Raw genomic sequence first — 27,960 nt, forward strand, 5'->3', positions numbered from 1 at the left:
GTACGGTTTTGAGGATTCGCTGAGAAAGTAAACATTTATCATGGAGCATGCTTTCTGCTGAGTTCAATATGTGGTCATTTTATTTGGCTGTTTCTGTCCCAATTCTAGCTGAGAGGAAATGTCTGATTTCTTGTTGTCGTTTAATTGTGGTAAAATACACATAGCAAAATTTACCATCGTAACCATTTTTAAGTGAACAATTCAGTGGCATTAAGTACATTCACACTGTGGTGCAACTGTCACATCCCATCATCTTGCAGAACTGAAACTGCCCCATTAAACACTGATGCCCCTTCCCCTCCTCCCAGTCCCCAGTAGCTGCCAATCTCCTCTGTCTCTATGGATCTGACTACTCCGGGGACTTCATGGAAGTGAAGATCTGAGACCTTTTACCTGAAACAACTGGGAAATATATCAAACATACAAAGAGTACATAAATAGTTCTGTGATTTAAAGAATAATTACAAGGTGACACCCATATAACCACCACTCGGGACGAAATAGAAACATGCCTCTCCTTCCTTGTTAGGGTAGCAGTTCTCAACACTGACCCCAGAGTAGAACCCCCTCAGTGAAGCTTTAATAAAGCCCCTTCCTTCCATGGGATTCTGCACCCCAAAGATACCAATTTAAGCAGTCTGGGCTGGAGATCTGGCATCAATCTTTTTCAAAGCTCCCAAAGGGGTTCTATTGTTCAGTCTAGGTTGGAACCCCCTCCCCTGACATGGGAGCTTTCCTTGCTTAAGTTTTTCCACATACATATACATCCCTAAACAATGTATTTTCTTTTGCCCAATTCTGAAGTTTCCGTAAATGGAGTCATGATGCGTGTGTGTGTGTGTGTGTGTGTGGTGTGTGTGTACGCGTATATATATGTGTTGTGTGTGTGTACATATATATGTGTGTGTGTGTGTATATATATATATATTTGTGACTTGTTCTTGTTCCACACTGTGAAATGCATCTGTGATGTATGGTGTGGGTTTGAATTCCAGTGCAGGACCATACCAGTTTACCCATTCTACTGTTAATGTCATTCAGCTGTTAGCCTAACACTGGGGTGAACCTGCATGTAGCATTTCCTGGTTCAGTAATGCAAGAGATGCTGGAGTATACGTTATCTTCACTTGACTAGTGTATTCATTTCCTAGGACTGCTGTAACAAAATTAGCACAACCTAAGTGGCTTAAAATAACAGAGACGGGTTTTCTGACATCTGTCTGGAGGCCAGAAGTCTGAGATGAAGGTGTCAACAGGGCTGTGCTCTTTGAAGTCTCTAGGGATGAATCCTTGCCTCTTCCAGCTTCTGGTGGTCGTAAGGCTTGACTCATGGCTGCATCACACCAGTCTGCCTTCATCCTCACGTGGTCTTCTCGCGTCTGTGTCTTCTCCACAAGGACGCTTGTCATTGGATTTAGGGCCCACCTGGACAATCCAGAGTACTCTCATCTCAAGATCTTTAACTTAATCACATCTTTGACGACTGTTTTTCCAAATAAAGTTATTCATAGGTTCCAGGCATATGTATCTTTTGGGGGAGAGGAGGCTACCATTCAACTCACTACAAAGAGTTACCAAAGTTTTTTCAGATGGGTGTGGCTGGCTGGATATTTCTTTTCTGGGTGACCATGACCGACTCCCTCTACAGAAGGGCTGGTGTTGAGACATGCCTGTTAGATGTCACTCTGCTGCTAGGCCAGGTTCTCCCCTGGGCTTGGGGACTGAGGATCTCCCAGTGCTGAGCAGTCTGGCAATATGTTACCTAGGCTTCTCACTGCCACATGATCTCGGGCAAGCCATGTCTCCTTGTTCAGACTCCGTTTCCTCATCTACAAAGTGAGGCTTATCCCCCAATCCAAGATCAGAGATGCCAGAGAGTCTCTGTGTAGGAGACCCATGTCTGCTAAGGGGTGGAATTCTGGCCCTTTGCTTTGTGGAAGGGTTGCTGATGGCCTCTAGCTCTCATTCTGGACCTTGGGTTATAGGGCCCCAGCCTACCCTCTCTTCACCCTCCAATAGAAATGGAGCCAAGCCCAGGATACTTCACTTGCTCCGTTTTATTTGGCGCTGCATCCAGGATAGGGGCAGTGAGGACCGAGGCAAGGGCTTCTCTAGCCTTATGTTCCCCCATACCCCCTAGTCCCTGGTATGCACTGATAAAAGGCAGGGGTCCTGGAAGGCTCAGTGTCTTCATGAGGCATGCCTCAGCCTTGGGTTTGTCACAGAGTCTGGCCTTGAACTTGCCTTTGGCCTTGATCTTCCTGTGGGTGCTAGGAAGATTTCCAACTTCGCAGGGTAGAGGCCACAAGGCACTTCCAGGATGGGGACCACGAAGGCGCTGGGGAGCAACAGCCTCGGTGTGAAAGGGGGGAAGAGGGGGAAAAGATGATCAGGAAATTTGTTCCGGAAGGGGGTTCTGAGGGAAAAAGCCCTTCCCTTGGGGCTCCAGCCAGTCTGGGACCTGCCCTTGCCTGTGCCCTCCAGCCCTGACCCCAGAGCCCAGCATTCAGCACTGCCCGCCAGGGTGCGAGTCACAGCTCAAGGCCCACCTTTCTTGGTTTCAGGACGCTGGATGCCAACTTGAGCTCAGGGTTTGGTGGGAAGGAAATCAAAACCTTGGCAGTAGGTAGAGTCATCAAGGCCTTGCCTGTGGTCGACAGGGCCTTAGAGCCCACCACCTTGCTGTGCTGCAGTCTGAGGACCCGCCCCTGGGATCGGAGCACATGGGGAGAAGGCAGCCGGGCCTTGGTGTGGAGGCTGGGGAAGTGGTAAGGGGCTGTGGGAGCGAAAGGGGCCATGAGGGCCTGGGGAGGGTCCAAAGCCAACCAGCTGCCCCTCAAGGAGAGCGTGAAGGGTGGGGAGGTGGGGGAAGATGAGGGCTGGGGTGTGAGATGGCAGATGGAGCCCTCCCAGTTCCTCCTCCAGAGGCCGTGGGAAGGACACAGGATTTGGAGTCCAACAGACCTGGGTCTGCATCCCAGCTCTGCCCCTTCTGAGATGTGCAACCTCGGGCAACTTCCTTAAACTTCCTGATACCTCGGCTGGAAAATGGGGATAATAGCACCTACCTTGCTAGGTTGTGAGGACTAAAGGAGCTGTTAAGTGCTGTACAAATGTTAGCTCCTTTCCCCCAGAGGCAACTTTGCATGGAGGCAAAGGCAGAATACTGCAGCAGGAAGAGCGTGGGCTCTGGAGAGAGATGGACCTGGGACTGTCCTGGCATCTGAAAGAAGTCCAACTGCCTTGCAGGGTGGCTACTTTGGAGGGAACTGTACTCATTTGGTCGCACATTCTTAAAAAATACTTTGTAAGTGGTGGCTTTTACTTGCTACTGGTGTCTTTTTGGTGGGGCTATGGTGGGGGTGCAAATCCAGGTGGTTAGGAGGGGGGGCTTGGAGAGCAGGAAGAAATTGCCTTGGGACCCTGGGGTGTTTGAGGGGAATGGTCTTACCCAGGGCCTGGGGGTTCTTCAGACTCAATGGCAATCTGTTCAAGGGGTGGGGTTGCCTGTCCCCACTAGCAAAGGTCATGGTGAAAATGCAGCCCATCCTGGTGCTGGGGGGCTCCCACTTCCAGAGACTGGGGTAGACCAGGGCTGTGGCACTTTTCGCCTTGCCTTTCTTCCCCTTTCCAGGGGCCGAGGTGGTGGCAGTGGAGGCTGGCTTCTCAGTGTGCCCCAGGCTCCTGGCCCCAGCAACTTTCCTAGGAGTGGACCTGTGGGTAAGGGTCCCCGAGTCCTTGCCTTCCCCAGAGCCTCTCTGGGTCAGCAGGTGAGGGAGTGCTGGGCGGACCCCCATTCGCCGGTGACACATTGCCAGGGGCTTCTTGATGGTGGAGCCCTCTACTAGGAGCCGGATACCCACATACTGGGGTATCTCCACGGCAGGCTGTGGGAAAGAAGAGGAGATGAGGCCTGTTCAGACAGTGATGCCGGAATCGCAGGCCCAGAAGGAATCAGGGCAGATATGGATGAAATTAATTTCTGGGCTAAGAAACAGGAAGCCCATCTCTGTCCTCTAAGGAGTCTGGCTCCGGAGGCCTGAATCAATACCTGGAAAGTCACAGAGCCCCTGGGATTAGTAACCCAGTAGAGTCAGGGAGTCTTAGCCATGCTACCACCAGCACTCCCTACCCTTTGCCCTCCTAAGCTCCCCCAGCCCGGCTGGAATGTGTACGGATGGCTCTGCTCCGCAAGCCAACGCTGATAGACAGCTTCCTGAGTTAAGCCAGATTCTCTGCAGACAGAATTTGAGTTATGTCACCCAGATAGCTAAGAGGTTTGGAGCCTGCCTGGAGCCCTGCATGAACCTATTATGGGGAAGCAGAAATTAAGAGCCTTAACGAAGGCATTCTACTAAGATAATGAAGTAGCAAATTTGCAGAAGGAGGCAGAGAAAAAGGTCCAAGAGAGAAGCTCCTGTGCAATTTTCAGTTCCTATTAAGCCAGCCGTACACCCTGTAGCTAGGCTCCTGGAGAGCCCTCTGTGTCTTCCTAACGACCCCCTTTTAGGGTATTTTCTGTGTCAACAAAGAATCCTGATTAGAATCTGCCTAAATATCAGAGTCACTTGGAGCTTGTTAAAAATACAAATACCAGAGCTCCCACAAAGCCCAACAGATAAAAGAGGCAAGAACCAAAACTGGGTATCAAAACAAGTCGGTGAAAAGGATGACAGGAAAATGTGTCATGTGGACACAGCCTAGGCATCACTTTACAAAGAAAGTGATCATTGCAAGACGGAGGATACAACTTACAATGGAGAGATCTGGTAGCCACTGCCTTAACCCTGTGGCCAGACTGAGCATCACTGATCAGGAGACACTCCAACACTGCGTGCCTTGTGATACCATATGAGGCACCCAGCATCACCTCTCAAGTGTTCTTGCCAAAAACGTTTAACCTGAACCTCATCAAGCTGTTTGGCCTGACTTCTAGTTTATAGGACATTGAGATAACAGAAGAACAAGCTAAACAGCACCACGAAGAAAGAATCAGATAAATCCAGAATGTGGGACATTCTACAAAACAACCAGCCTGATCCCTTCAAAAGATCCAAACAAACTATGGGGGGGGGGGGAGCAGTGTCTGTCCTCTAGATTAAAGAAGATCAAAAAGCACCCAAAGGAATAAAACCTGTAATAAATGTAATCAAGGAAGTGAAAGACCTGCACATTGAAAACTAAGACACTGATGAAAAAAACTGAAGACACAAATAAATGGAAAGATATTCAGTGCTCATGGATTGGAACAATTAATGTTACTAAAATGTCCACACAACCCAAAGCAATCTACAGATAAAATGCAATCTCTATCAAAATTCCAATGGCATTTTTCACAAAAATAGAAAAAACAATCCTAAATCTCACATGGAACCACAAAAGACCCTGCACAGTCCAAACAATTTTTTTTAAGATTTTTATTTTTAAGTCATCTCTACACCCAGTGTGGGTGACCCCGAGATCATGAGTCACACACTCCACCAACTGAGCCAGGCAGGAGCCCCCAAAACAATTTTGAGAAAGAAGAACAAAGCTGGAAGCATCACTCTTACCAAACTATATTACAGCGCTGTAGTAATCAAACAGTATGGTACTGGCATAAAAGCGGACCCCTGGATCAACTGAACAGAATACAGAGCTGCCCAGAAATAAACCCAGGCATACAAGGTGAATTAATTTATGACAAAGGAGGTACAAGACTATTCAATGGGGAAAAGACAGTCTCTTCAATAAATTGTGCAGGGAAAACTAGAAGCCACATACAAAAGAACGCAGACCACTTTCTATAACACACATAAAGACCAACTCAAAATGGATTAAAGTGAATTTAAGACCTGAAACCATAAAACTCCTAAAAGAAAACACAGGCAGTACTGAGCTCCTTGACATCAGTCTTGGCCATGATTTTTTAGATTTGATACCAAAAGCAAAGGCAACAAAAGCAAAAATAAACACATGGGACTACATCCAACTAAAAAGCTTCTGCACAAAAAAGGAAACCACCAACAAAGTGAAAAGGCAACCTGCCAAATGGTAGAAAATATTTGCAAATCATATATCTGATAAGAGGCTAATATCTAAAATATATAAAGAACTCCTGTAACTCAATGGCAAAAACACAACCAATCTGATATAAAAACAGGCATATGAAAAGGTGCTCAACATCACTAATCTTGGGGCAAATCCAATTCAAAACCATAATGGGATATCACCTCATATGCGTTAGAATGGCTATTTTCAAAAAGGTAAGAAACAACAAGTGTTGGTAAGGGTGTGAAGAAAAGGGAACCCTTGTGAGTTGTTAGTAAGAACATAAATTGGTGAAGCCGCTGTGGAAAATAGTATGGACGGTCCTCAAAAAATTAAAAACAAACCTACCATATGATCCAGAAATTCCACTTCTGAGTATTTATCTGAAGGAAAAAAAATATAACTAACTTGAATAAATATCTGCACCCCCATGTTCATAGCAGCATTATTTACAACAGCCAAGACATGGAAGCAAGCATCCATCAATGGAGGAATGAATCAAGAAAACGTGACTGTGTGTCACATATCACTCAGACACAAAAAAGAAGGAGATCTTGCCGTTTGTGACAAAACGGTTGGGCTTTGAGAGCATTATGCTAAGTGAAATAAGTTAGAGAGAAAGACAAATATCTCATGATGTAAATTAAATGTGGAATCTAAAATAAAAATAAAAACAAGAACGAAACCCAAAACTCTGAACTCATAGATGGAGAACAGATTAGTAGTTGCCAGAGGCAGTGGGCGAAATGGATGAAGGGGGTCAAAAGATACAAACCATCCAGTTATAAAATAAGTAAATCGTGGAGGCACCTGGGTGGTTCAGTCAGTTAAGCAGCTGACTCTTGATTTCAGCTCAGGTCATGACCTCAGGACTGTGAGATCGAGCCCCTTGTCAGGCTCTGTGCTAGGTATGGAGCCTGCTTAAGAGTCTATCTCTCCCTCTCCCTCTGGCCCTCTCTCCCTCTCTTAAAAAAAAAAAAAAGTAAATCATGGCTGTAATAATGTACAGCATGGTAACTATAGTTAATACTGTACTGCATATTTGAAAGTTGCTAAGAGAGTAGATCTTAAAAGTTTTCATCAGAAGAAAAAATTATAACTGTGTGGTAATGGATGTTAATTAGACTCATTGTGGTGATCATTTCACAACAGATACAAATATTGAATATATCCATATACAAATATTGTATACTTTAAGTGAATATAATACTGCATGTCAATTACATCTCAATAAGAAAAAAACTTCAGAGAGATCAAAGTCCTTTCAAGCAGCTACAGATTTTTTAAGCATCCCAAGGCATACCTATAGGTCTTGTGTTTAAATCTTTAAAACATTTTAAGTTAACAGAGAGGGTTATGGGCACTCTCTGTTAACCGTAGGGCTTCTATAATTGTGAGGGCTATTGTCCTACAGCAGCCTCACAGGGAGAAGAGTTCTCTCCAAGATTTGTGGATATGGCTTTTGTGTAATAGAACAGATTATAAATTGATACATAAGAAATCCACAATGTTTTTAAAAATATCCACTTGGACTGAAAGGGACAGATAAATTATGAAATGAAAGAAGCTTCTGTACCCCTAAACTTCTATGAGTAGGTAACAGACTAAGAACTATAAAGGACGTTCATGGAAAAGGAAGGGACGTTTCAGGGCTAAACTGAGATCCCAATGGATGGAAGCAAGAGCCACGAAGAACTCCTAGGAAGTAACAATGGGTCCTTAATAGCAAAACTGGAAATACGTGCCAGGCCTGATTTCAGAGTTGCTATGGACCAATGCTCCCTGCGTACCTCCTTCCCTGACTCTCCTTTCTGAGTGGGAGTATCTATAAAAGAAAAAAAGTAAGACAAAAACAACCAATGCCAAGTGACTATCTTGATTATATGTTAGTTTAAAAAGCAAAAACGGGGCGCCTGGGGGGGGGGTTCTGTCCGTTGAGCATCTGACTCTTGATTTGGGCTTGGGTTGTGGTCTTGGAGTCGTGGGATAGAGCTCTGCATTGGGCTCCACACTTGGTGCAGGGTCTGCTTGAGAATCTCTCTCTCTCTCTCCCTCTGCCCTTCCTCCGCTCATGCTCTCTCTTGCTAAAATAATTAAATAAAATCTTTAAAATATAAATAAAAAAAAACAAATAAGCTATAAAAGACTTTTGGTGGGGCGCCTGGGTGGCACAGCGGTTAAGCGTCTGCCTTCGGCTCAGAGCGTGATCCCGGGGTTATGGGATCGGGCCCCACATCAGGCTCCTCCACTATGAGCCTGCTTCTTCCTCTCCCACTCCTCCTGCTTGTGTTCCCTCTCTCACTGGCTGTCTCTATCTCTGCCAAATAAATAAATAAAACCTTAAAAAAAAAAAAAAAGACTTTCGGGACAACTAGGACATCTGAAAAATGCAGATGTGTAGTCCCTAAACCAGACATTTCAGATCAATCTCTGGGGGTGTGGCTTCTGACACCTGTATCTTTGGAAAGCTTGCCAGGTGATTCTGGCCTGTGAACCAGCATTTGGGAACCACTGTGCTAGAATGTTCCCTTCCCCCTTGGTTTTGTCTTATTTTGCTGCCCTTATATTTCTTCATTTACCTCTTTTTTTTTTTTTAAGATTTATTTATTTATTTGAGAGAGAGAGAGAGAGCAAGCGCACACAGAAGCAGACAGAGCAGCAGGCGGAGGGAGAGGGAGAAGCAGGTTCCCTGCTGAGCAGAGAGTTGGACACGGGGCTTGATCCCCTGGGATCAAGACCAGAGCTGAAGGCAGACACTTAACTGAGTGAGCCACCCAGGAGCCCCACATTTTTGTTTTTTAAGATTTTATTTATCTATTAGAGAGAGAGAGAGAGCACGCACAAGCAGGGGAAGCAGCAGGCAGAGGGAGAAGCAGACTCCCCGCCAAGCAGGAAGCCCAATGTGGGACTCGATCCCAGGACCCTGGGATCATGACCCGAGCCAGAGGCAGACACTTAACTGACTGAGCCACGTGTCCCTTCACTTATGTTTTTTTTTTTTTTTTTTAAAGATTTTATTTATTTATTTGACAGAGATAGAGACAGCCAGTGAGAGAGGGAACACAAGCAGGGGGAGTGGGAGAGGAAGAAGCAGGCTCATAGCAGAGGAGCCTGATGTGGGGCTCGATCCCAGAACGCTGGGATCACGCCCTGAGCCGAAGGCAGACGCTTAACCGCTGTGCCACCCAGGCGCCCCTTCACTTACGTTTTTTGAAACCAAAGTGCCAATATTAATTTATGATCAGTAACAAAGACCAGGACACTTGGGTCATGTGATCAGCATTACCTGTGGCCAAACTTTGGTAGAAGCTGAATCCTAGTCAGAGTAACACTTAGGGTTAGGATACTTATTTAACTGCCACGAGAGAGAACTTACAGAGTTCAGAAACCCTTGAAATTGGTTTTCTGACTGATTTTTAAAAATCTTATTCTATTCCAATAAGGAGACTCAAATCTCTTTCTGGAACAAGGGGAGTAAAATTATTACAAAAATAGTAAAATAATAATAATAATAACAGCAGCTTCCACTGACTCTTACTGTACGTCCAGGCATTACATGTGATGCCAATGTGAAACACCTGACAACCTTATTAGGTAGTAACAATAGCTAAAACCTGCAGCACTATGTTCGAGCATGCTTTGAAGGGCTTTACCTATGTCAACTCATTTAATTATCACAACCTTGCAGTCCCGCTTACAGATGAGGAAACTGAGAGCCTGAGGGGTCCGGAAATTGTTCAAAGGCACGCAGCTCATAGTTACTGAGCAGGAATTTGAACCCAGGGAGGTTTTGCTTTGAACACTGCTATATGCCTCTCCGGAAATATGAGCCACATGTATATTTTTATTGTTGTTAGTGTTACAATTGATTTTTTTAAATTCCAGTGTAGTTGACATACTGTGTTATATCAGCTTCAGTATACGGTATAGCAATATAGCGATTCAATACTTCAATGCATCACCCCGTGCTCATCACAGCAAGTGCCCTCCTTAATCCCCATCCCCTATTTCACCCATCCACCACCCCCCTCCCCTCTGAAACCATCAGTTTTTTCTCTATAGTTAAGAGACTGGTTTGGGGTTTATCTTTTATTTTTCCCTTTGTTCGTTTTTGTTTCGCTTCTTAAATTCCACATGTGAGCGAAATCATATGGTATTTGTCTTTCTCTTACAGGCTTATTTCACTTAGCATTATACTCTCTAGCTCCATCCACGTTGTTGGAAATGGCAAGATTTCATTTTTATGGCTGAATAACATTTCACTGTATATACCACATTTTCTTTATCTATTCATCTATTGATGGACACTTAGACTATTTCCATAATTTGTCCATTGTAAATAATGCTGCAGTAAACACAGGATGCACATATCCCTTCAAATTAGTGTTTTTGTATTCTGTGGGTAAATACCCAGTAGTGCAATGACTGGATCGTAGTGATCATCCACACACACTAACTTACCTTCATCCTCCCAAACCCTATGAGAAAGATGGTAACGGCATCTCCATTTTACAGATGAGGAAATGGAGGCTCAAGGTTAGAAGTGGCTGTAACTGAGTCACTGTGGCCAGACCAGAACTTGAACCAGGTCTGTCTGACTGCAGTGCCCTGTGCTTCACTATAGGGATGCCTGGAAGAGGGGGCAGACTCCCCGGGATCTTGCCTGGGTGCCACCTCACCTGCTTGTAGATGAGCTCGAAGGCTCCTGTGTCACAGCTGCGGTCTAGCCGCCGGTCAATAACGACACGCAGGGTATCGGCTTGCACGCCTGCACAGAGCCGGGCGGTGACAGCAGTGGAGGGGGCCATGGTGGGGCTGGCATTGATCTCAATCAGCCAGGGCTGGAAGTCCTCACCAAACACAAAGTCAGCACCATAGAGCTCGAAGCTGGCCTTCCGACACTGCACAGTGTCCTGGGAGGTCTGCAGGGCATGGATCACAGCAGTCTTCATGCCAGGCACGATGACGGTGGACCAGGCGTCTGGGGCCCCCATCTCCTGCAGGTGGGCCTGGAACTTCTGGCTCGACCACATGTTGTCTGAGGGCAGCAGCGGGTGTCGGTGGCATGAATTCTCCAGATGCTTCTGAATGGAGTTGTTGCACAGGTGCACTGAGCTGGGGCAGAGAGCAGAAAGCTGGGTTCTGGCTCCCTGTGCCTCACCCACCCAAATGTGGGGAAGGCAGGCAGACCCTGGAACCAGCCCTGGGCCACCCCGCACCATTCACCTTGAGATGGGGCTCTGCAGGGAAGGACAAGGACAAAGGCCTGGGCCCTGCTACATTCTTCTAGGGCCAGAACCAGTCTCATCCCTCTCAGGACACTCCCTACGGGGCCACAGTATCATGTGTTTTAGTCTCAGTTAGCCCTCCCTGGGCCTGGAAGGTACGAAGGTGGGTAGGAGTGTGGGCCCTGTAGTCAGCAAGACTGCTCAAAACAAAAACGAAAACAAAAACAAAAAATAAGACTGCTCAAGGCCTACCTTCACCACCGACTAGTTGTGAGATCTTTTCACCCAAGTGCTCCTTCACATCTGTAAAATGGGGGTAGTACTAGGACCCACTTCACCGGTTTCATGAATGACTGAGAAAATATGCATGAAGTGCTTAGCACCTTTCACGTACAAAGCATTCAGTAACTGATAGCTATGAGTTTCGTAATACTGCCTCCATTCTTCAGATGTGAGAAATGAAGCTTAAATAGGTTTCATGTGACCTAAGTGTCACAGCTTAGCAGCTGCAGGGATGGAGCTTGAACCCAGGGCTCAACAAGGCTTTTGTCTCACCCCCGAGCTAATGCTGCAATGTGCCTCTCTCCTTTCGCATTTCTCCTGAACACCCTTACCCTGCTCTATGTTCTTTTTTTTTTTAATAACATGTATCATCTTTCAACCTATTAGATAATTTTACTTATTACGTTCATTGCTTATTTATGAGTAACAGCATTAAAATGATGCCTTATGAGCATAAGATACTTAACATCACTCATTATAAAAGAGATAAAATAACCACTTTCTACTTAGAATGGCAAACATTGTTGGGTAGGACGTGGGCAGACACATTTCATATACGTCCGGGTTATGTGCGGGAATGTGACCTCTTGGGAACTGGGCTCTTATTTTGGTCACTCTGTATCCCAAGTACTTAGAACACCCTTGGTAGGTATCTGTTGGACAGATGAAGGACCTGACTGCCTGCGGAGTCTGTGTTTGGAGCCCAACACGGCACTGGGGAACCACCTGTCCCTTGTCAGCTCCCCAGCTAGACGGGAACTCAGAAGAGGTAAGGGAAGGGCTCACTTGTCAAGGTTCTTCAAAGAGAAGGGCTGTGTGGAGAAGCGGATGTAGCTGTCACGATAGAACCACACGGTAAGGGGGTTCCAGTCAGTCACCAGGAACCACTGTCTCAGGTCAAATTTGGTTCCAAAGATGAGCAGAGGCCGTTCAATATACTTCTGTACCACCCACTTGCCGTCCTTCATCATCATGGGGTTGCCATCGACCAGCTTCAGCATCTCCTCCAGGTGGTCCATACACATGATGCCTAAGGGGGAAACAGAGTGGTCAGGGATCAGGTCAAGCTCCGGCGAGGAGAAGGGCCAGGGGGACCACGGACAGCTCATCTTAAGCCCTCATCAGCACAGAACTGACAGGGCTAAGTATGCAAGGCTGCCTCCCTCAGAACCCTCTTCCGTTTGGGAAAGCTGAGAATCTGCTGAAGATGAAAACTGTTTTTTTAATTAACCACTTCTGTTTGATTGAAAAGTAATATATGCACAGATAAAAATTCAAACCATACCGGGCTTTTTAAAAAACCATGTGTATATATGGCTTTGATTAGTTTTTTTCCCCAGTAATTAAGAATATAAAATAACAAAAACAAAAAGTAGGCAGTACAAAAGGGTATACAATAAAAATACGTCTTTCCCAGAGGCAGCCAACTGCTCCTTCCAGGTCCGACGTATATCCTTCCAAGTTATGAGAGAGTCTACGTGCCTCAGTTGGTTAGATTCTATACATCTAAACACATGAAAGATTTAGAATAGTTCTTGGCCCATGGTGAGCATTCAGTAAATGTTAATTCCTAACATCATTATTAGTTATCTGTAGGATAAATTTCTACTGTGGATTTGCTGGCTCCAGGGAAAGGTACATGTTTTCACTTTATATTACCCAAGATGTTCTACCAATTTGCACTCCCAGCAGAAGTGTATGAGATTATGTAACTGCCCACATCCTGCCCAACACTATTGATCATTTTGGCCATTCTTCTAGGTAGAAATGGTTATCTTATTTTAATTTTATCTCTTTTATAACAAGTGACATTAAGTATCTTATATTTATAAAGCATGATTTTTAATGCTGATAATTATCAGAGTCATGTTGCAAACATACATATTCACAAATCGATTTCATTCCTTCATTCTTTGGTCCCCAAAGCGGCCTGATGACTTGCTAATGGCACAGAATCACCTGTGCCTGGTTCCCAAGCTGGATCCTTTCTCAAATGGCCAGTATGATCACCAAGATTCCCAAGAACGTGACGCCTTGTATAACAAAATGAAGGCTGTTCATGTCCTTTGACCCAGCAATTTCATTTTTAGAAATTTATCCTAAGGACATGAATGGAAAGGCCACAAAGATATCTGCAAAGGATGTTGATCATAGTGTTGCTTGTAACAGCAATCAATCAATAAACAAATAGAAAAAAAAAACTGGCTGCCATCTAAATATCCATCAGAAATGGATCAGGTAAGCCCATGACAGTGTATCTAAACAAGAGTGGAGTATGCAGCTGTAAAACTAATGAGATAAGACTGCACATACTGTATTTTAATGTAATATCCCAAACTAAGCACCACTAATCTATAGTATTATAAATTAGAATTGGGGTTACCATTGTGGGGGAACATGGAGACTGGAAGGGGCCTGGGAGGGTCCCTCTAGGGTACAGGTAATATATTATTTCATGATCTGGGTCCTGTTTTCACAAGTGTGTACACTTTGCGACAATTTGTTGAGTTGTATATTTACACCACATATATACCCTTTTCAATGGAGTATCACATGTACTTTTTAATTCAGCTTTTCTAAAAACTGGAGATAAAATGCTGAAATTTGGCACAAGGTACATGGGGATTCACTGTATTATTCTCTCTAGTTTTGTGTATTTTGAAATGTCCATGGGGGCCCCTGGGTGGCTCAGTCCGTCGAGCAGCCCACTCTTGGTTTCAGCTCAGGTCGTGATCTCACGCGTTGTGGGATAGAGCCCCATGTTGGCTCAGTGCTCACCAGGGAGTAGGCCTGAAGATTCTCTCCCTCTGCCCCTCCCCCCACTCGAAGCGAGCAGGCCCTCTCTGTCTCTAATAAATAATCTTAAAAAAAAAAAAAGGAAGCATGTCCATAACAGTAAGTTAAAAACAGGAAAAAAAAAAGAAGAAGACGCAGATCTAGATGTACTGAAGTGATCTCTAAGATTTATTGTTAAGAAAAAGAGAAGTGCAAAAAAGAAATGAGTAATACTAACTGATATGGAAAGATACAATAAATGAGAAAAGAAGGCTACAGAATATGTTGTTTAAAATAAAATGCACACACACACACACCCTTTCCTTCTCTCTCCTCAAATGCATAGAAGAAAGTACAGAAAGAAACACACTGAACGGTTAATAGTAGTTATCTCCATAAAACCAAGAGTGGCTTTTGCTTTTTTCTTTCTACTTGTCTGTATTGTCTGGCCTTTTTTCTTTCTTTTCTTTTCTTCTTCCTTTTTTTTTTTTTTTTTGGAGAAAGAATGAGCGCAGGCACATGGCAGAGTGGGACGGGCAGGTGGAGGTGGGGCAGAGGGAGAGGGAGACAGAGAATCCCAAGCAGGCTCCACGCTCAGCACAGAGCTCAGTGCAGGGCCTGATCTTATGACTGAGCCATGCACGCGCCCTTTGTCTTTTTTCTTTTTTTTTTTTAATATTTTATTTATTTATTTATTTGAGAGAGAGAGAGAGCACAAGCAGGGGTAGTGACAGGCAGAGGGAGAGAGAGAAGCAGGGTCTCCACTGAGCAAGGAGCCCAATGCAGGGCTCAATTCCAGGACCCTGGGATCACGACCCAAGCCAAAGGCAGATGCTCAACCGACTGAGCCACCCAGGTGCCCCTCTTTCTTTGTTTTTAATAATAAATACATATTTTCATAATTGGAAGAAAACCACACAAGTATTTTCAAACCAACATGCTGGTTTTGAAGTGACACCCCTGAGAGGAGTGTCCCACAGTGTCTGGACCGTTCACTTGGACATGAACAAACTCATCCAAGGACAGTATTTGGAAGAATTCAGAACTCTGTTTTCCATATCTCTTGAGTCCGTAACCAGATTTTTTAGGCTGGGCTAATGCAGCACCCCCACTTGCTGGCTCTCCTGTTGTAATTCCTCCCACTGGGCTGAGCAGCCAGAATAATAGCTAAAAATAATAGCACGTGCATAGCAGTTACTATGTAGAAGCACATATTATACTTACTTAATCTTCTCCAGGAGGGAATTTTGGTTCTATTTACCAAATGCTGAAATGAGGTAGAGAAGAAGTTAACTATCCTGCCCAAAGTCCTACAGACAGTAGGAGGCAAGGTTTGGGCTTGACCTGATGTGTCTGGCTCTCAGCACCCATACCCTTAACACTATGCCACTTCACAAGGATGCACCGGTCAAATCAGAGAGCCCTTAGATGACAGGCTACTGCACGCGAGTATCACCAGACACACCTATGCGTTAACCCAGGGCAGGAGGGCAGGAGAGAAGAGGACATCGCCATCAGAGCAGCGAACGTTCATGGAGTGATCGCTCTGTGTCAGGCACCATGCTGAGCTTGAGACACACCACCTCGTTCAATCCTCACCTCATAAGGGGTTATGATCGTCCTTCACAGATGAGGGAACTGCAATTCAGAGGTGATGTAACTTGCTCAAGGTCACACAGCATGTTAGTAGCAAAGCTGGGATTCAAATCCAGGCAGTTTGGCCCCAATACAGCCTGCACTATTAGCCTCCCTGGCCTCTAGCTAGAGAGGCAGGCTGTAGGGCGCTGGTGTAGGAAGCAGGGGCTGACTCCCACCTCGTCCTCGGGACTTGGCTCCCGGCTTCACGATCCAGATGTTGCGATCTCCTTCCATGTCCATCTGGGGCACCACGGCCCGCAGCTGCTGCAGGATGTCCTCACAGCGCTGGACCTGAGCATCGAGGTGCCTGAGTTCTGCCCCCTCACTGTGGGGAGATGATGGGACATGGGCAGGGCTGGGTCTGGGGGCAGCCTGGTGGACAAGGCAAGAGGAGACACGAGCCTTTCCCCCCCACTCCGGCCATGGTCCAACCAGCCAGGGTCACACCTTTCCCCATGAGACTTAGAGAGGTCTCCTCCAAACCTCCACCCCATTCTCAAGCTGCCCCCCAAATTCTAACGAGCCCAGGGTGCCATCTGAGAATGCTGGAATAGGAAAGGAGGAGAAAATTCCACATTTTACATGCCATCCCACCCTAACACTCCACCTCTGTCACCTCCCTTTTATTACAATAAACTGCCTTTGGCAGAATTTAATCACACCAGCATCTGATGATGAGGCACCACTACGTGCCAGGCACAGTGCCAGGGGCTTCACAGATGCTATCACTAATCCTCTCTATAGCCCTGCCAAGGAAGTACTACTGGTCCCATTTTGGAGAAGTGTCAACTGCGCTGGGAGAGTTCAGAGACTCGCCCAAGGCCACATATTGAGTTCAGTGGCTGAGCCAGGATGCAAACTGTCCTGCCTGATCCCTCTACCCACAGGTGCTTTTTGGGGTTCATTCCCCTCCAAACGTGGACCTACAACTGGTTGATAGATGGGTCCCTTCCTGGTCTAATTCTTTCCAAGCACATCTGTATCACACAGCCCTTTGGCTTATCTCTCTTCTCATCACTTACCAAACCCCACACCAAAGCTTATTTGGCTATTGTCTGTCTCCCTTCACTGGAGTCCAAGCTCCGTAGGAGCAGGAAGATTGTTTAGCATTCCCACTCCCTCCGCAGGATACTTGACACTGTTACGTGCTCCCGACAAAGTCTGTTGACTGGATAAATGGTTGCCTGCCTCAGCACTGGGCTGTACAGATAAGGGTTCATGGACAAAGAGGGACTCTGTTCCCTACAGAACACAAGCGTCCTGACCTAAACCAAGTCATGGAATATTCTAGACGGCAGCCTCATCCACACCCTCCCATTCCTCTCCCTCTGACTGAACAGGCAGAAAGCTTCCATCAGATGCTAATCCCCCTTTACATCTTAGCCTTACGAGTGTTCCAGCCACGAAGAACTTCTAGATCTTATACTAAGGAGGCAGCAGCACCCAGTGGGGAAGCACCAGAAGCAGAGACAGCAGCCAGATGGAGAGGGCTTGGCAAGGCCTCTTAGGAATATTCCCACCTGCGCCCTGACCCTTCTATTTCCAGAGGGTTTGCTGGAAACTTTTCTGTGGGCCATGGCATAGAGACTCTACTCAGTAAACCTGTGATTTGGCCTAGGAAAGTGTCAAATGAGGAAGGCAGGGGCACGTGTTCGAAAAAGTATGTTAGGTATGACAATGTGATTTTTGTATTTAACAAAAAAGAAAAAAGCAATCAGTGTTTTTGCAGGAAGTCAATCTTGATAAAAGCCTGGCTGGGGAGTCATGGATTTGTTTCAAAAAGTTGAGGGGCGCCTGGGTGGCACAGCGGTTAAGCGTCTGCCTTTGGCTCAGGGCGTGATCCCGGCGTTATGGGATCGAGCCCCACATCGGGCTCCTCCGCTAGGAGCCTGCTTCTTCCTCTCCCACTCCCCCTGCTTGTGTTCCCCCTCTCGCTGGCTGTCTCTATCTCTGTTGAATAAATAAATAAAATCTTTAAAAAAAAAAAAAAGTTGAAAACACAGCAGTAAATATTGAATGAATTAACAAAAGCTAATGATCTATAACTTCTACGAGTGAACCACTTAACACTATATATGTCATATGATGTTACTAAAAAAAATTTTTTTTTTTTTAATCAGTTGACCATCTGCCTTTGGCTCAGGTCATGATCCCAGGGTCCTGGGATGGAGCCCCACGTCGGGATCCCTGCTCAGTGGGGAGTCTGCTTCTCCCTCTGCCTCTCCCCTCCACTTGTGTTCTCTCTCTCTCTCACACAAAAATAAATAAATAAAATCTTTTAAAGAATTAAAAAATTTAAAAAAAATTTTTTTAAAGATTTTATTTATTTATTTGATAGAGAGAGCAAGAGAGCACAAGCAGGGGGAGCAGCCTCCCTGCTGAGCAAGGAACCTGATGAGGGGCTCGATCCTAGGACCCTAGGATCATGACTCCAGCCAAAGGCAGATGCTTAACTGACTCAGCCACCCAGGCGCCCCGCAAAAATATTTTTGACAAATGTTCCCAAGGCACTTTTTTTTTAAGTAAGCTCTGTGCCCAACGTGGGGCTTGAACTCACAGTCCCAACACCAAGAGTCATAAGTTCTACCGACTGAGTCAGCCAGGTGTCCTTATATGATGTAATATTTTCTGTAATCCCGACTTTTGAGAAGTGCCTATGGCCCTCTAGAACTTGCCCCACGTCTAGAAATACAAAGGACTCGTGTTCTTTACATCTAACGTTCTAAATCAGTCTTGATAATTCTTAGTTTAAGAAGGGTAGCTTTTTCCGGTACTTTTCTGGTAGTTAAGTGTAAAGTATAGGGTCATCTAGTTTTTAATTTCTAACATTTAAAAAAGATACAAATGAATTATTTATCAATGATGCAGGTTTGGTCAGCGTGTCATTCATTCAAAGTTCACTTATTAGTTCTTTAGTCTCCCCTGTCAAAATCATTAAGTCTGCCCACTCCTTTCTATAACCACCCCGGCTGAGGCCCTTAGCACCCCACCAGGCTTGCTGCAAGCCTCCCCACTAGAGCTGTGTGCCCCTTGAGGGAAGGGACTACACTTCATTTCTGGAGGCTGGCACCATGCTGGGCACATAGGAAGTGCTCAACAAATGTTGGGTGTTCTCCTGCCTTTGGGGCGCTTCTCCCTTTCTCTCTCCTGCACACCCCTGCTGAATCGAATCCTGGTCTCAACTCAACTCCCTTCCTCTGATCAAGAACCTTTTCCCAAAGTGTGTTCTGAAAATACAGCCCCTCAGGATGCCTGCAGCGGGGCGGGGGCAGGGGTCATGTAACTACAGGATAGACTGCACACAGTATCTCTCTTAGAGGTTACCACCACCCACAGGTTCTGAAAAGTCCTGCATCAAGGAATTAATTAACTTTGCTTAACCCAGTGTTTTCCAAATGCAACTCACCACAAAAGCCTTTCTTTCATAAAATCGATTTCTGTCCTGCAGAACTAAGCATCCTAGGTAACACACTTTAGGAAACACTGGCCTCCAGGATAAAAGCTAAACAACTTAACAGAGTCTCGTTTTGTGAGTGAATACCATGAGTCTGTGCCGAGCACGGAACACAAATTATCCTGTCTAATCCTACCTTTGAGGTAGACATTATTTTAAAATCTATTTTGCAAGTGAAAAGTAGAGCTCGGAAAGACTAGTGATGTTGCCAAGGTCAGAGAGCTCGGAAGCAGCGAAGTCAGGACTATCTGATGGCGCAGGCCATGAGCTTAGTCGTTACGCTATGGCAAGATGCAGGCCGAATGGGTTGGAACCTATCATGAAGGCAGTGGGAGTCCCTGAGGGCTCTGGAGCAGGAGCAGCAGGGCAAACAAAAGGGGGAGGCCTGGGGAGGACAGTGGGGCTGCACTACATGTCGAGGGTCTGTCCCTGAGCATCAGCTCAGAACAGAAGCCCCCCGAGAGCAAGGGGAACCTGAGCACGCCCCACGGCCCCGGCGGCAGCGGTACTCACTGCACCACCTGGTAGTAGCGCTGGAGGAAGACGGACCAGCCCTCAGGGCTGAGGTATAGTGGCGCCTCCAGGTCCTTGTCGATGTCCATGTGAGCCAGGCTGCTAAGGTGCTCCTCACAGGCGCACAGAGCCTCATCCACAAACTCTGGGGACACCATCACTGGCTTTTTCTCCTGTTTCTTGGGCTGCTTGTCTCCTGAAGATAGGAAGGGGCCTGTTACTAACCGACATGCAAGGTATATAACACGCCACATGCCACGGCCCCCACCACCCCAAGGCCTGCCATTTACCCGAGGCCTTACCTTGAATACACCTGAGGCTCAGCACACACCTGTATCCCCTACTGTCCTGGGACCTGTCACTTACCTGAGAGTTTGTTCTGAATTCCCTGGTGACCCTAGTACTCGCCCCACTGTCCCAGGCCCTGTCATTCACTTGAGGTTCCACCCTAAATGCCCCAGAGCTTCTCAGCACCCGTAGTTCCAGCACACACCTGCAGCCTCTCTGTTCCTGGGACCTCGGACACACCTGAGGCCCTTTTGTCCCTGATCCTGGCACACAACAGTCTTCTTTGCACCTGACACACCCAGGAGACAGCAATGGAGAGGTCTCTCTCTGGAAGAGGCAGGGATTTTCCTCCATCCAGTAGAGCTGCCCCTGACTTCCCTGAATCCATGGCTGAGAGGCCCTTGGATTAGAGGATGGGAACTTTGAGGTAGGAACTAAGTTCCAAGACAGAAAGGAAGGGCAAGCAGTGGGTTGGGCCAACATGCAGTAGGGGATTCTCTGTGTCCCCCTCCACAAGTCACAAGGGGTCCTCAGACCACGTGAAACTACATGGTTCCACTGCTTCTTCCTCATCAGAGATGTGACTTCCACACAGGCAGGGACAGACCATGTCTTCTTAGCCTGTCCTCTCTATAGTGCTTGGCCACAGAGAGCTGAACGATGCAGTGGATTGATTAACAAATAGAAGAGAAGACAGGTGCCTGGGTGGTTGGGACAGAAGAACAGATGAGTGGGTGGGCTGGAGGATACATGGGTGGTGGGTAGGAGAACCCCTAAAAGCAGGGGGATAGATGGGTAGGTGGGTTTGTGGGAGGGTAGGTAGGAAGGTGGGGGAGTGGACAGATGGAAAGGGAGTGTGGAGCTGAGAGAAGGTAGATGGATGAGTAGAACGACAGTTGGGGGGATAGGAGGGGTGATGGGTGAATGAATGGATAGATGGATGGGCAGGTGAACGTGAGCCCAGTGGGCAGGAGTAGGTGAGTAGGAAGGTAGATGGATGAGTAGATGGATGGATGGATGGATGGATGAACAAGTGGGTGGGTAGATGTAGGGATGGATGGGTGGGAAGGGGTGGTGGAGGGGCAGATAAATGTGGCTAATACACAGAGAGATGTGTAAATAAACGGATGGGTGGGTGAGAAGATAAATATAATAGGAGGGAAGTGGAGGTAACCACAGGACTTACCTGGAGCCTCTTCCTCTTCTGCCTGGATAGAGTATGACTTCCATTCGGACTTTACCACCAGCTTGAGAACGTTGCGGGCAGCTGTCAGCCAGAAGTCCTCTGCTCCCGGGGCAGGGGATACCCTGCTCAGCCCCTAGGCTCGAAGCCTGTTCTGGTTCCGGAACCTGATCATAACCTGCCCCATTCTGGATCCGGAACCTAACTACCTTCTGACTCTACACTCCGGGGTTAGAACCTGGCTCCTGTTCAGTTGTAGAACTAGGCCTAAGAATCTGACATGGCTCATATTCTGCCTTCAGAATCTTGCCTAAACCTGTCATCTCATTTTCCCCTTTTGTTCCTGATCCACTTTTGATACTTATTCTAGCCTGAGAACCAGACCTGAGCACAAAACCTATGTCAGGTTTAGAGATGAATTTAAACCTAACATCTAATCTGAACACAAATTCCAGCCATGAATTTAGAACATGTTCTGAAGTTGGAAACTATTCTGCCTTAGGAGCCTAAAGTCTAGAGCATTTTCTAGATTTGGAACCCAATCTAGCCCATGGAATTTGACATAGGCCTGGAACATACAGTGGACTCCAAACTCAACCCATTGACCAACTTTTAGAACCTGCTTTAGATTGCAGTCTAAGCTATCTAAGCTCTTCTGGAGGTCTGGATTGACCAAGCTAGGAAGTTCATTAAGGGAGACACATTAGAGAAAGGTAGGATAGGGGATGGAGGAGGAAGTGGATGAAGACATGAAGAGAGGCTTTTGCTCTCTAACATGAACAAGGGTTTTAGCCCTCATGCTACGGCCTGGGAGTCCAGGCATGGGGCTGGCATCTCCTTACCTATAAAGGCCTTTTTGTCATCCTCAGCCCCCAGGCGGTAGCAGCGCGGAAAGAAGGAGTCAGCATCAGCCTCATCAAACCATGGCAAGTTCCGGAGATTGAGACATAGACCCACCTATGGAGTTAGCTGCTGAGAGGGCACAGTGGGACTTGCCCAGACACCTTCAAGGGACTCCCCACATTCGGCACACACCTAGACAGCTCAGGGAGACTCTGCTTGAGTGTTCTCAGAGCCTCTGCCGCACTTGCTAGGCCTGACTCCCTCATATCCATCGCCAGGTGTATGCCCATGCAGTCTGCTCTGCCAAGAATGCCCCACAGCCCTCCTACCCAGCCTTTCACATTCTTAAAGACCTGCCTCCCCTGGGAAGCCTTTCCAGCCCACACCAATAACATAACAGCATGCTCCAATAACAAAGCCCTTCATTCTCACCACAACCCTACAAGATAGGTCCTACTGGTGTTCTCATTTAAAGATAAGGAAACCGAGGCTCAGAGAGGTGAAGTCACTTGTTAATAAACCTAATAAACCCAGGTGAGACAGAATGGATCCAGCAGCCGGATATCCTTTGCTTAGTTGGTAAGGGATCTCTTGTTTATGGTCATTGGACTTGGGTGTTTTTCTGGCTCCAGATCCTTTTTGGATCCTGGAGTCTATTTTAGTCATTATGTCTATATGTGCCAGACATGCTGCAGGGGTTGGATTCGAACCCAGGCCTGCCTGACTCCAAATCCCACTGAATTATATACCTCTCCACCTCCTGAGAACTCTCTCTTCCTGGTAAGGAAAGCAGGGAGTGGAGTTGCTGGCCCAAGGGCTAGTGGGTAAGAAGCTGCCATGCCTGCTCCCCTGGGGAACCCACCTTTGTGGTAAAGGAGCCAGCCCGGGCATAGTGGTTTATCATTTGATCCTTGGAGAGGAAGCGACAGTCCAGCACATCCCGCCGAGTGGTCCAGATGAAATAGGGGACCTCGTTCCGAACCAGGCGGGACTGGGGAGAGCCGAGGAGACAGGGGAGGCTGGTGTGGGCAGCACAAGGCCTGAGGAACCTTCTCCCCGGCCTGCTGAGCAGGGTGGGTGAATGGAAGGAGAAGATGCTTCTGAGGTAGCCTCCAGCCCATACCCCAACTTTGTGTATGGTAAGAAAAGACATCTCTTCCTCCAGGGCACACACTTGTGAGCAGAGAACAGGCTGGCTTGCAGAACTCCTTTGGCCAGATGCCCCTACGCAGTGACTAAGCCACACAACTGAATGCCACACCTTTATTTCGGCCCAAGGCTATCGGTGACTTGCTCGGTGGCAGGACAGTAACTCCAAGCTGACGGGCACAGAACGTGTGACAAAGGCTCTCTCAGGGCTCTTCCCCCTCTAACTTTCCCACAGCTCTGGGAGGTAGGGTTACTAATAAGCAATGACATCACATGCCAGGCCCTGTTAAGTGCTTTTCTTTCTTCCTTTCTTTCTTTTTAAGTGCTTTTGATATCAACTCATTTAATCCTCACCACAACCCTATGAAGCAGGTGCTACTGCTATCCCCCTTTCACAGATGAGGGAATTGAGGCACAGAGAGGGCAAGTGACTTGTCCAAGGGCTCACACGTTTGAGCCATATGAAATTGCCAGTGTTCAACCTTTCCTGACATACTAAAATGGCAATTTGGTACAGTTCAGCTTATGAAGTGGTGGTGCCAAGATCCAAAGCCAAGTGTCCTCACTTCAATACAGAGGTGTCCTCACCTCCACATCATCATATCAGCCTCTTTCAGAGCTTTTTAAGCCCTTCCTTCCAGCCTTCACTTGCCAGGGGCAGAGGAAGGATGCGAAATCTAGGGTTTTTATTTGGAGGAATTACCAGGTGTGGAGATTATGTTGGCTTCTGATATAATCTAGCAGGGTTCTGATCTCAGGCCAGCCTTGTCTGAGCCCCACTGTGTCCCTCACCACTCTGCTGGCCCATCCAGGCTTTAATAGAAGCAATCAGTTTTTACTACAGATAGGGAAACTGAGGCCCAGAGAAGGAAAGGACTTCTCTGAGGTCACCCAACTGGATTCTAGTGCTCTCCCTCTCAACCCCTCCCTGCCAGCCCCCCAGGGGCCCTCACCATCAGAGCATGTGTCCCATCTAGGTCATCAAATTCCAGTAAATCATCAAAGTCAAACAGCTGTGGTGGCCGAAATGCCTCATCCTCATCTTCATCCTCTGTGAATGTAGAGCCCAGGCCTGGTGAGGGCCCTGTCCCTGCCCCATAGACCCATACCAAAGTCTCAATCCTGGGATAGCAGGAACCAAAGGAAAGGGACTCAGGAGGGGAAGCCTCTGGAAAGGGAGGGAACTGCTTACCATCCTCAGTGGTGTCACTATCACCCATTACTGAGCTATCGAGATCCTTCTGGGGTGGTGACAGGGTGGTGCCAGAGTGATGGACCATCTTCTTCTCCACCCAGCCTCTCCGGCGCAAAAGGCACCGTATCACTGGATAGCGGCCTTGGATCATAAAGATCTTTTTCTGCTGTAAGGTGAGAGAAGGATACTTGGTCAGTAAGTATCACCCAAGTGCCAGACATATGGGATATAGAGGGGAACCAGACAGTTCTGATTTCTGCCTTCAGGGAATTTTTATGTTCCAGCAGGGGAAATAGATTATAACCAAGTAGAGAAATAAATATGTAGAGTAATAACTATAATGGTAATAGCTAACAACTATTGAGCACCTTCTATGCACTGCTTAGTTTATATATATTACTAACAATAATATGTATTTTTTTTAAAGATTTATCTATTTTAGAGAGAGAGACAGAGGGAGCATGAGCAGAAGGGGCAGAGGGAAAGTGAGAGAATCTCAAGCGGACTCCGCACTGAGTGCAAAGCACAATGTGGGGCTCAATCTCACAACCCTGAGATCAAGACCTGAGCTAAAACCAAGAGTCAGACACTTAACTGACTATGCCACCCAAGTGCCCCAATAATATGTGTTTTTAATAGATGCTGTTTATCCCCATTTAACTTGTTATGAAACAGAGGCAAAAAAGAGGTTGAATAGTTTGGCTACACAGTGATTAAGCGAAAGAGCAAAGATTTGGGTTGGCTGGCTCCCAAAACTGGGTATTTAAGGGGGACTCAGAGAGACCAAAAATACATACATGGGAAGGGTAAGAAGGAGCCATGAGCGTACAGAGCTAGGCAAATGGCAGTTCAGGCAGAGGGAAAAGCATGTGCAAAGGTCTTGAGGTTGGAGAGAGGTCAGAAGAAACCGGAAGGAAGCCAGGGAGAATGGGGTGTGAAAAATGAGGGGAGAGCTCCTGAGGAAGCTGGTAGCGACTAGACTGTGGAAGGCCCTGCAGGCCTTGAACATACTTGGATTTTATATTAAGAGTAGCATGAAGCAATAAAGACAAAGTGAGGGCTTGATATGACTGGACGCTTTATAAGTTTCGCTTGCTGCTATACAGAGAACAGATGAAGGGGCCGGTGAGGGAAGCAGGGAGACCAGTTAGAAAGCTGTTATAAAAATAAAATAAAATAAATAAAATAAAATGCCGTTGTGGTCTGTGCAGGAGAAAAATCACAATAGCTAAAATGAGGGTGAAAATGTGGAGAATGTGACAGAGTAGAGACCTATTTTGGAAACAGAGGTGACTGGTTTTGCTGATGGGATTAGATGTGTGGTGACCCTGTACCTAGCTGGCTCAGTCAATACTGTATGCAACTCTTGATCTTGGGATTATGAGTTCAAGCCCCATATTGGGCACAGAACTTATTTAAAAAAAAAAATCATGGTTGTCTAGATGTGTGGGTGAACGAACAGAAAGATCATATTTCTGGCTTGAGTAACTGGTCAATGAGGAAGACAGGAGATTAGGGAGAACGACAGGTTTAGGCAGGAAAATCAAGAGTATAGTTTGGGGCATGGGTTTGAAATGCTTCTAAGTTCTCTCTAGGTGGAGACGTCAAGTAGGGGGCTGGATCTAAGAAGTGTGGAGTCAGAGGAGAGGCTGGGCTTGAAAGGGCACCTAGAGGGCGCAGCACATTTACTGGACTCACAGTCGAGGAGATAGGTGTGGGGAGGAATCCAAGGAACCAGGAAAGCTCCAAGGAGCCTTCAAAGGCAACTGTAATGCAGCAGCCAGGGAGGGAGGAAGAAAAACTAGGGGTGTACAGACAGCCAAGGGGGCAGGGTATGCGGGGCAGTAGTGTAGAATAACAGGAGGTACCAGACCAAGATTAGGACAAAAAGAGGCTGCTGGATTTGCCTCCTTGGAGGTCATGAGTGACCTTGACTAGAGTGGTTCCTGATGGGAATGCGGAAAGGCAAGGAACCAGAGTGGTAAGAGCTGAAGGGGTGAATGCCAGGTAAAGAAGTCAGACAATTCCGCCACAAAAGGGTACTGAAAAATTGGGAATATTTTAAGATGGGTGTGGGATCACGGTTTTTGGTTTTGTTCGTTTGTTTTTAAAGGATATAAGAAGACAGTTCAGGGAGGGAGGCTAAGCCACTCTGAGGGCCCTTTCAAGACACCCCCAGACCCCTCCGACCTTGACAGCTCTCTCCACGTGGATCCTGGCGTTTCTGAGCCGGCCCATGTGGTGAGATGGCTTGGAGAATCCTCGCCAGAGGGCAAGCGAACCTGCAGAAAGATGCAGAGTAGGGATGGGGCAGGCTGGAGGCTCAGCCTACCGTCTCTCCCGGCCTCTGACGCCCACACTCCTTTCAACACCCTTCATCCGGATGCCCACACCTCCCGAACCCTCAATCCCTCCACCCCAAGTCTTCTCGTCCTTGCAACCACCCCCGGCCACGATGGGCGGGCCGAAACGGGCCTCACCATCCGGCAACTGGGCATCATCCGGAGCCGGAGTGTGCGGGGACCCGAGGGGGCGGAGATCCGCGGCGCTCTGGGCGTGGGTGCCTTCGGCCAGCGACTCGAAGGCGTGGCCTAGGCGGCACGCAGAGGCGGAACTACAAGCCCAGCGTTTGCCGCCTGCGCGAACCCCCTCGGGACAGGCGGAGGCGGGCCCGGGCCAAGGTTGAGTCTCGGGAGGCCGGAACTCGGAGTGGCACGCCCAGGGCCATGGGGCGGGGGAACTGGTGCAGCCGCCCTCTTGGCAGTACCAGGCGGCGGAGCCCTGGTGCGCGACCCCCAGCTCCCCCGCGCTCAGGAGCAGCGCCGCTCCAGGGCCCTGCATGCGCCCCTCGCCGCGCGCCCCCTCCCAGCGCGTGAGAGCCCGCCTCCCCTCTGCGCGCCTCCACCTCTCAGGGGAGCAGGGCTCTCCGTTCCGAGGCCCCACCCCCTGTTTGCTGTCGCCCTAGAAACCATTCCCCTGGCACAATCAGGACTCGGACAGTGGGTTCGGGTGTTCCCTCCTGCGGGCTGAAATCCGGACCGCTAAGCGTGGGGGGACCGAAGGTGGAAGCGCAGAACACCGTGCTGCCAGTTATTTTCAGTGTCGTGGTTCCTGTGGCTTGAGTCATTCCACAGTACTTAGGAAAGCAACCATGCTAGGCAGTGGGCTAGGTGCTGGAGACTGGAAGCAGCAGCTAGAGATGATCCCTGACCTCACGTAGCTTACAGCCCAGTGGAGGGGAAACAAAAAAGCAAGCAACAAAGGAATAAAACAGCTGTAGGTATGGTAAGGACAGTGAACAAGCTACAAACTGAAACCAGGAAGGGGACATACTTTAGACAAGAAAAGGATGTCCTTTCTGAAGAGGTGACATTTAAGCTGA

At 47.4% G+C, this 27,960-nt stretch overlaps 1 protein-coding gene across 15 annotated transcripts; it reads right to left on the reverse strand.

The window, feature by feature from the left end:
- Window positions 1–62: 62 nt before the first annotated feature.
- Window positions 63–27,434, reverse strand: TTLL3 (tubulin tyrosine ligase like 3). Of its 15 annotated transcripts, XM_040628487.1 has the most exons (15): window positions 27,059–27,434; window positions 26,769–26,860; window positions 24,576–24,744; window positions 24,337–24,434; window positions 23,097–23,225; window positions 22,234–22,348; window positions 21,395–21,493; window positions 20,414–20,497; window positions 19,921–20,116; window positions 16,130–16,278; window positions 12,327–12,570; window positions 10,710–11,145; window positions 3,452–3,887; window positions 2,550–2,776; window positions 63–2,353 (listed from the first exon to the last, which is right to left on the reverse strand). In XM_040628487.1, exons 1-15 carry the CDS (start codon window positions 27,417–27,419, stop codon window positions 2,006–2,008), a joined length of 3,183 nt encoding a protein of 1,060 aa, XP_040484421.1. In that variant the 5' UTR covers window positions 27,420–27,434; the 3' UTR covers window positions 63–2,005. The 15 variants fall into 15 exon arrangements, with proteins under 15 accessions (XP_040484421.1, XP_040484416.1, XP_040484424.1 ...); XM_040628482.1 differs by having other exon boundaries at window positions 24,337–24,741; XM_040628490.1 differs by lacking the exon at window positions 23,097–23,225.
- Between the last annotated feature and the right edge of the window lie 526 nt (window positions 27,435–27,960).

This window comes from Ursus maritimus, unplaced genomic scaffold (genome assembly GCF_017311325.1).
Source record: "Ursus maritimus isolate PB19 unplaced genomic scaffold, ASM1731132v1 scaffold_14, whole genome shotgun sequence".
In the NCBI taxonomy this organism is placed as follows: Eukaryota; Metazoa; Chordata; class Mammalia; order Carnivora; family Ursidae; genus Ursus; species Ursus maritimus.